The 9,668-nt window shown below is 38.5% G+C and overlaps 1 protein-coding gene across 1 annotated transcript in view; it reads right to left on the reverse strand.

Moving 5' to 3' along the window:
• The window catches only part of NSMAF (neutral sphingomyelinase activation associated factor), a 79,976-nt gene extending 70,554 nt beyond the window's left edge, over positions 1 to 9,422 (reverse strand). Inside the window, exon 1 of the mRNA XM_037803291.1 lies at positions 9,130 to 9,422. Coding sequence (XP_037659219.1) covers positions 9,130 to 9,188 — 59 coding nt within the window. The 5' untranslated portion in view covers positions 9,189 to 9,422. The remainder of the gene's footprint in view (positions 1 to 9,129) is intronic.
• Between the last annotated feature and the right edge of the window lie 246 nt (positions 9,423 to 9,668).

Raw genomic sequence — 9,668 nt, forward strand, 5'->3', positions numbered from 1 at the left:
GTTTGTATTGTTTTTGCAACTGTTCCTATAACTTTGAATTTATTTCAAAATAAAATAAAATTTTAAAAAAAAGAGCTATCAAAATAATTTCCTAATTTAAACAGTTCTAATATATTTTCCAAAGCCTGATTATTGGTATGCTTTTGAAGTTGTTTCATAATTTTAGAATTTTATAAAAACAAAAGTGTTTGCAGGAGGAAGAAAAAAATGGAGGAAAAAACGCTTGTTTTTTGTATTACTGGATACTATACAATTATCAAAGGAGGTGGTTCAGAAATTATACATATCTCACTAAAATACTGATAAAATTATAAACTAAAAAAAGCAATGTTTCTGGAAACCATCCCCTATGAGCTATCATTTTAAGTACATTATATCCATTAAATCAAGATAATGAAAAATATAAGTTTGTGGGTAATGAAGTTATTATTCTGACAAACTTTATTTTAAGAATAATTATATTTTGTAAGATGTTAAAGACAGTTCCAAAAATCTTTTTAGTAACCTAAAGTACGCAGATATGTAAAGTGTGTAAGACATGCTTTTTTAAAGCAAAAAAACAAATGTTTTGTCCTAAAGTAGAATAACTAGTTTTCACAGAATGAGAAGCAGGAACACATTAAAACAAGACCTGAATAAACATAAAAAGTTGTAGATGGTTTATAAAAGTGAATTTCGTTTATCATAATCAATGCTGACTAAAATTTAATAAGCTTATTTGAGGGTGTGGTTTAGTCCTAAGGGGAAATAACTGGTTTTCACAGAATGTAAAGCAGAAATGTGTACAGCAAAAGCTAAATGAATGTAAAAAGGTACAAAAAGTTTATGGAAACAAATTTTATCTGTTGTGTTCAATGCTAAGATTTGATGAATTTATTTATCGGATAGTATACTAATGTAAAACTAAAATTTAGTTTTCTCTCTGTCAAAGTAAAAACATTTTCTTAACTTTTTAGTCTGTTCTTAATGAAAAGTTATAAAAAGTTTTTTTAACCATGTAAGTATATTACCTAAAAATCAACACTGTATGTTAACATTTTAAATCAAACCCTAAAAGATATTTATTTCAAACCGTTACAAAGGATTTGTTCTTCCAGCTTGTAAAAAGTGAACTGCTGAAAATAGTTTCATTTAATAAGTTATAAGTTGCTTAAGGAGTGTTTGGTAAGTACGAAATTAAAAGGGATTTTCTAACCTTCTGCTGGTTAAATTTGTATAGATGAAATGTTATTCATATATTTAGAAATTGTATAAGATTCTTTAAAGACAACATTCTCACTGTCTATGTTATGTCCTGATACTGATCTGCATAATATTTTTAATGAAATTTTATTGAGATAAAATCACATATACAATCACTCAAAGTGTACAATCAGTTGTTAACAGTATTGGCATATAGTTGTGCATTTATCACCACAAAGTTTGAACATTTTCATTATCCAAAAAACAAAATAAAGATTAAAATAAAAAAGAATATCTCAAATATCCCATTCCCTTCCTCCCCTCCATTGTTCATTTACTTTTTTTTTTTTTTTTTTTTGGCCAATTTATTTTTGACAAGACTGCAAAGTCCACTCAATTGGGAAAGAATAATCTCTTCAACACATGGTACTAATAACTGGATATCCATATGCTAAAAAAAAAAAGAATGAGGACCCTTCTCTCACACCATACACAAAAACCAACTCAAAATGGATCCAAGACCTAAATATAAAAACCAGGACTAGCAAATCACAGAAAAAAAATATAGGAAAACATCTTCAGGATCTTGTGTTAGACAATGGTTTGGTATGATCTGCATAATATTAAACAGTATAGTAATATTAACCAGTTTTAGCTATTTTTTAAAATGTTATATGTGACAGAAACAATGAAATTTTCTTGTCAATTACATTGTTTTACTTTGATGCTTCTCTAAAAATGCATGCAGTCAGCTACAACTAAGAGCTTCATCTTCAAAAAAGAAAAGACTTTAAAAGAGAAGCAAGGTAAATGTATCAATTATGTTCTATATGTTCATTAGCATAACCCTGATAAAAATGTGAGGATAAAACAGAACAAAACTTCAGCTTTAGTCTGTAATTAATGACCTCAAAATAAGTTAACTGTCAAATGCTTTTTTTATTTCTAAAAATTAGGGCCCAGTTTCTAAGTTCTTGCAGCAGTCACATTTGTTCCTAAGCTTTAATTATTATTTGTAAATTCTGAGATGCTCTGCTCTGTGTGTGTAACCTAGAAGCTCCCCAGAACTTTAGGTGTATGTGTGACATCCAAGACTCCAAGTTAAGGTTCTCTAGCTCTACAGGCGCTAAAGAAGCGACATTATTTCTAAAAAGATGACTCCGTACAACAATGGTTAAAGAAACTAAAGAAAGAATCAAACTTCAGCTGAGGAGGTGAATGGGGCTAATCTAATTAAAGACTAAGGCACATCAGAATACAAGGTTAAAAAGTAGTATTATCTGTATTTTAAAACTTTAATTTCTGTGAGAGACCAAAAAGGAGAAATTAATTTTATAATTTTTTTTTTTAATTTTCTATAACACACTATCTAATTTAACCTGCCTGGTTGGTTCATTTAAATGACCTAAGTCAGCTCTGTTTAACATAGAACCTAGGATAGACAATTCAAGATCTTAATATTTTGTACAGGTCAATGTACAACACATTTCAGAGTGTTTCAGACATAAAATAAAAAATATTTGCAAGGTCCCTTGAGGGACTAGAGAAGGAAAGCATGAAACTACTAAACCTCCCCACCTGGGGGAAGGCCTATTCTTCTCTCAAGCAATAAGGAGCTCCCAATTTACTAAGCTGTAAAAAGGAACACTGCAAAGTCTAAATCTAAAATCCACTCCTTTTTGGAAAACATAAATGATCCTCATTTAGACTTGTAACAGGGAGACTTATGAAAATAAAGCTCTAGAAAATAAGCCAAGCCCTCAATCTTGAGGCCTGCACTTATAAAGCTTATTTCTGTGATGATGTAATGCCTGAGAATCACCCCCTGAAAACCTGTTACTCTCTCAGACAAATGCTGTAAATGAAGTCACTGCCTTCGCCTCTATATGGGACATGACTCCCAGGGTCATGAGATTAGCAAAGCTTTCTTGATCAAAAGAAATAAACTAAAAGTTTCAAATAGAGTTGGGAGGTTATTCTAGAGGTTACTCTTACATAGGTCTCAGCCAGATATTGCCAACACTATTCCTGAAAAACCTACAGAATGCCCGGGTCCTATCTAAAAATCTATAAAAAGTTACTTTCCCAATGTGACATAGTTATAAATCACCTAATCACAATCCTTCTACTCCTTTTATGTAAGCCTATAATTTTCAATTTACTTATCAAGTTTGTTTTTCAGAGACTGAAAGCCTCTGGATTGTTCCTTTGCCAGTCAAGCCCTGAAACCCAGAGACACCAGTCTCTCCAGGAACAACCACCATTCCATTTCTCTACCACATAAAGTCAATGCCCCTTTTCAACATGAAGAAGTTGAAGCAGTCATCGCCCAGCTATCCCTCAACACTCAGGAACGGACAAAACAAAAGGGAGGAACTGTAACCAAAACATTAAGAATTAGCAAATAATTAAGATGGCTGAGTCATTTATACAGATGCCTTTTTCTTACTTTCTAGTGTATTGTAGAATAGCCAAAGGGAAATATCTGAAATTACTGAAATCCACTGAACTGTAAGGCAGATGCCTTGATCTTTGGTAATGATTGTATAACTATATAACCTTTATCTTGTGATTTTAAAAACCTTGTGACTGGCCCCACTTGTACCCCCTTATCCTGTTTTACAACTTTAGCATCTTATGATTACAAAGACCACCCCCTAATGTTTATTAATGAAGGAACTTGAGTCAGCCCAGAACTAACCCACCCCAATTCCTAAACTATCTTACTAGATGAAGCTAGATACAACCAAAATTATATCTAGCCTGACATGTACGGTAGGTACCTTAAACTTGAACCTATATGCGACCATTACCTCATTATAATACTAAAAATCACACCCATTATCATACTAAGGTCACCATTTTCTTATATATGTTTTGTGACTAAGCATGTAGTCAACCTGAGCATGCTCAATAATTAGATCATCTCTAACTTTGTCATCTCGAGCCATTATACTCTTTATTCTACTACCTGCCCATCTTTTGATACTATAAAACAATCAGTTCCTGCAGTTTAGGGAGACAGATTTTAGGCCAATAGGCTGTCTGTTCTCTTTGCCTTGCAAAGCAGAAAACTTTCTCCCCTTTGAAATCCCATGTCGTAGATTGGCTATTACGTACCTTGGGTAGAAAACCCCACATTTGATTGGTATCAGAATTATTAAAAAGTACAACTATATGCTATTTATAAGAAGCACACCTAAAACCTAAGGACACCGAAAAGTTGAAAGTAAAAGGATGGAACATGCTACATCATGCAAATACCCAAAAGAAAACTAGTATAGCTATATTAATATCAGACAAAATAGACTAAAACAAAAATAACACAAAGATTAAAGAGGTCTTTATATATTGATAAAAAGATTCAGTTTGCCAAGAAGGTAGCAATTCTGAATTTGTATACACTAATAACATTGTTTCAAAATAAATATGGCAAAATTTTATAGAAATACAAGGCAAAGTTTACAAATCCACTACCATGAAGCATCTCTGATAGGTCAATCAGTTAAAAAAATTCATTAAGGAAAGAGAAAATCTAAGCACAATTAGCAAGCTTAACATAATAGATATTTATAGAGAGAGAATATTTTGCCACTTTCAATATACATTTATTTCCAGCCTCACATAGAACATTTGTGCAGACTGACCACATATTAAACCATAAAATATAATTTTGAGGAATCAGTATTACACAGATCACATTCACTGAACACAAGTTAAGAAAATAACAAAAAGAAAAAAATTAAAAATCTATAGGTTGAAGATAAAGAGAAGGATGGATGGATAAATGGATGGATAGAACGATACAGCAAATATGGCAAAATGTTAAAAGTAGGCGGATTTGGGTATCTGAGTGGGGGCTATGCTGGAGTTCTGCAAGAATTTTGTATTATTTTTGTAACTATTCTGTAAGTTTGAAATTATTTCAAAATAAAAAATGTTTAAAAAAATCCAAGTTGGAAATGTTAAGACACAATTCTAAACATCTAATGGGTGAAAGACAAACTCACAACAGTAATTGAAATAATCCAATTAATTCCTTAAATAGTCTTTTCTATTCTATATCACACTTTTAAATTTTGTAATGAAAATCATAACATTTTATAATATGAAATATATAAAATATGAAATATATAAACTCATAATCCAGTAACCAATAGATTCTTGTGCTCTCTCGAAGGCAGCCATTTTGGAAGAAGTTACTTCCAGACAACAAAAAGACAACAGACTGGTAACACAATTTGGGTAAGGCCAATGTAAATTCTAAGTTATTTTTTCTCCCACTGTTTTTTTGTTGTTGTTACATGAGAAAAGCACATTCTGTTTCTTTATGTCATGGTTGGCAAGATTACTAATTTCTTACAACCCAATAGCAGTCCTGACTGCCAGGTGATTCCGCCGTTTGTCTCCGTTTTCAACACCTGGCATAGTTAGCAAAGAGATATTAAAAGACTGGGATGATCAGCCTTAGAAATAAAAGATTAAACAGGAGTAGAACAAATCCTTTCATTCTGTCAACGAAAAGTGTTTTTGTGAAGTAATGCAGAACAAGTTGATTAAACAAACATTTTGAGTAAAAGAATTTTAAAATCATCATAACCAAGAGAAATATACAACCAAGGACTATATGAAGCAAAACTGGAGTCAAAGCAATGTTTATGAAACTATTATGTAATATGGAGACACCCAACATAGAATTCAGGATCACTAATATTTTATCCTGGATAACAGCTTAAAAGTAACAACTAAATATTTTGTTCTATGACATTAAATGACTCTTCTCCAGAAGGAACACGCCTCTTAATTTCTATATTGTCCAAGATGAAAATAGCTGTAGTCACACCAAATCCCTCCTAGAATGCCAAAAGCAAAATATATTTAGCCAGTTTGAAATCTTAAAATAAACATTTCTTAAATAACAGCATTCATTAATCCACGGTACATATCTGTCATTTCCAAAGATTCCAAGAAAGCTACGTGATTACAGTCTTTTTTATTCTATTTTTTTCCATTTATTTTCATCAACACTTGTATGACACTATTAAAAACAGGTAAAATCAATATGGTTCCTGCAATCTAAATCTTAACCAGGAAACTAGGGTACTTAAGTTGAATGCCCAAGATTTTCTGTTTTCTAATCCTGAAAATTATCAAATTAATTCTTTAAAAACATCACCAATAAATGGTACCACTGTATAGTTGTTCAAGTCAGAAACTTAGAAGTAAGACTGCCATATTTAGCAAATAAAAATACAGGATGCCCAGTTAAATTTGAAACGTCTCTCAGTAATTGATAGGTCAATTAAAAAAAAAAAAATTCACTGAGGAAATAGAAGAGCTAAGCACAATTAACAACCTTAATGTAATGGATATATAGCAAGTAATTTTTGTAGTACAAGTATGCCCCAAATACTGCATGGGACACACACTACAAAATTATTCATGTATATCTGAAATTCAAAATTAACCAGGCATCCTGTAGTTTATCTGACAACCCTACCTAGGAATCATCCCTGACTCCTCTGTCACTGCCTATGGGTAATCCACCACACCTTCCAATTCTACCTCCTAAAAATATCTAGAATCCATCCACTTCTCTCCTTTTCCTCTGTCACCACCTTGGCCTGAGCCACCAATAGAAGAAACCAACCAATCTCTGCTTCTGCTTTTGTAAAAATATCACTTACTCTAAACCCAGCATCAATTTAACACTAAGGGAAATAAAAGCTAATGTCAAGCTTCCTCTTTTCTGGGGCCAATATACAGTGTCCACAGAAATCTAAAATCCCTAAATCACCATCAAAGGAGCCAATGAACTCACAATTCTGAAGAAGGGAGGATTTTTACAGATAACCTCTGAAACAGTTACTCCTCAACTTTCTCAGGAAAAACAGTTCTACTGGGTATTTCCAAGCCCGTGGTCAGTACCAACCATTTGGCTTAATGTGTTCATCATCAGGTAAAAATTTGGGACTCAACAAAGTTGGTTTAAAATATTCTTGTCTTTCAGAATGAACTGTAAGAGCCATAAAGAAACTGCCAGATGCTGGTTCACCTCTGACTGTGAGACAGATTTCTGATGTTCAAATCAATATTCGATGGCAGGACCGCCTAGTTAGGGCCAGCCCACCAGTCCAAGGTTGCAAAGCCAGGAAGCAGATCTTTAAAGAAATTGGGCAGTCAGCAAGAGGGATTCCAGTAAATACAAAACACATGATGCCAACTTTTGCAGAGTACTGCTGCTCAGTAGCAGCTGATCCTCTTGATCGATGAATAAATAAGAGAGGGGCTGTTACCAGTTTTCCCAGGTTGAATCACCTCCCTTCATCATGAAGACCAGCTGTGCTCAACTCTCCTGACACTGTATTGGCAGAGGTATACAAGCTAACCAAATTAAACCCAAATTACCCGCAGCTCTCAAGAAAACAGGTTTTCTTGTATATCAGAAAATCCAGAGAACTGTTACAGATGCCTCTCGGATCACAGAACATGATGGCAATTCAAGTATTTCAAAGTTTTTACAATGTAAATCTGAGCATTCATCTATTTAATACACAATACCAACAAGCCTTAATATTGTTGGTAATGAACAAAGAAATGCTACTCAAGCTCTTCCCACATGAAACCGGCATTACAACTGCAGTCAAGCCCTTCCACAAGCAAGTTATTTAGTTCAGCCCAGTTATTATTTAATAAACAGGTCTTTAGGTTTCTAAACCTAATCACACCACCAAAACTTTCTTGGAGGCAATGTCCAAGAAGTGTTTTCTATACAACCCCGCTACAGGACAGGGAATGAAATTTCAGACTATGGATATCCTCACAGATTAGAGGATATGCCTGTTTGCATGAAAAGGATCAACACCTATAAAACGAGTGCAGACAAGCTGCAAAATCCCACACACCTTCAAGTCTGCATCGTTATATCCATATATAATAGGCTTTGATAGTATCCACTGATCAGACGACAACATGACATGTTAGAAGCACTCCGAGAAAACTACAGATCTCACAACCAAAATAAACATTTGCAAAATTATTTCCAGTTCCTTTTGGTACCTGGGACCCGAGGCATCAGCCAGTTGTTTCGGTCATCAGAAATGCAATGGGAAGTGCACTCAGAGCAAAAGTGAGCTTTCTTTTGGGAGACTTCCCTTGGAGACTGAAGACGAAGGCAGCCTTTGGGGATCTGAAACTCTGAAAGCGCACTGCCCTGAGACACGCGATCATTTCAGCTTCAGCGCGGGGGAAGAAACGTCGCTTACCGGGATGGCGGTGACAGTGACAGTTCTGCGCCCCAGCACTTGCATGCACTGCCTTCAAATACACCAAAAGGCCCAACGCGCGGGGTGGCAAACGTCTGAGCCCTTTCTGCGGCCCCCTCCCCAGCCCACGAGGGCAGGCAGCCAGCGGCGCACTGGCTTTATGTTTGAAGGAAGCCGCAGGGAAAAGGGGCGGCGATGGGAGCCGTAACGTCTACCTCGACCCCCGCCCCGGGAAGCCGAGGTGGTCGCCGTCCTCCCGGGTCCCGCTTGGGTGCTCGGGCCCCCGCTGGGTTCCGGGGGCTGAGGTGGAGGTGTCTGACGAGTCGCGTCGTCCCTCCGCCCCAGAGAAGAGAACCCCAGGAACGGCGGGCGGCGTCCCCCAGCTCCGGGCCCCGGCGCCCGCGGAGCCTCGCTTCCGGGTGGGGTGGGCCGCCCGGGCTCCGCGTGCCCTCGGCTGCTGCCTCCGGCGGTCTCCGCTCCCGACCCCGGTCCCCCACCGCGGCCCCGACTACGTTTCGGCCCCGGCCTCTGTGCCCGGCTCGGATCCCCGGCGCTCCCCAGCCTCCAGTCAGGCCTACGGCCTCGGACTCCGACCCCGGCCCCGCGCCCCCGCCCGGCCCGTCCTCCGCCCGCCTCCCCTCCCCGCCGGCCTGGCCCCGGGTCCCTCGGGCCCGGCTCTCACCTCTCCTTGGAGTAGAGCTGCCGCTGCTGCTCCCGCTGCTTCTTCCGGATAAACGCCATGGAGGGGCGGGCGCGGGCGAGCTCGGGGCGCCCTGCTCGAGCCCCGCCGCCCCGGAGCGCGGCGAGTGGGCCTGGAGGTGCGCCTGCGGCGGGGAGGAGAGGGGCTGCGGCCCGGCTGCCCGCGTGAGCGCCGCTCGGCGGCCGAGAGCCCGACGCTGCCCCGCCGCGGCCCGGCCGGCTCAGCGCGGCATCTCCGCGTGGGGACTCGGCGGCGCCGTGACTCAGGCGAGGAGGGCGGCCCCGGCGCGGTGACCCAAAGGACGCTCAGGCCGCCCCCAGGTTCTCGTGAGGACCCAGAGGCCGGACCAGGATCTGCACGGATCAGGGCTCGCTGACACACCAAACGTTTGGCCAGCTTGACTTTACTAACCGCTGCATTGCTGCATTTCAAATATTTTACCCATGGCGATGGATGCTGGCCCATGAACTATATCACTTTTTTGGTTCTAGGAACTTGAAATAACAACATTTGGGGCCCTC

Source organism: Choloepus didactylus, chromosome 14, assembly GCF_015220235.1.
Source record: "Choloepus didactylus isolate mChoDid1 chromosome 14, mChoDid1.pri, whole genome shotgun sequence".
NCBI classification, from domain to species: domain Eukaryota; kingdom Metazoa; phylum Chordata; class Mammalia; order Pilosa; family Megalonychidae; genus Choloepus; species Choloepus didactylus.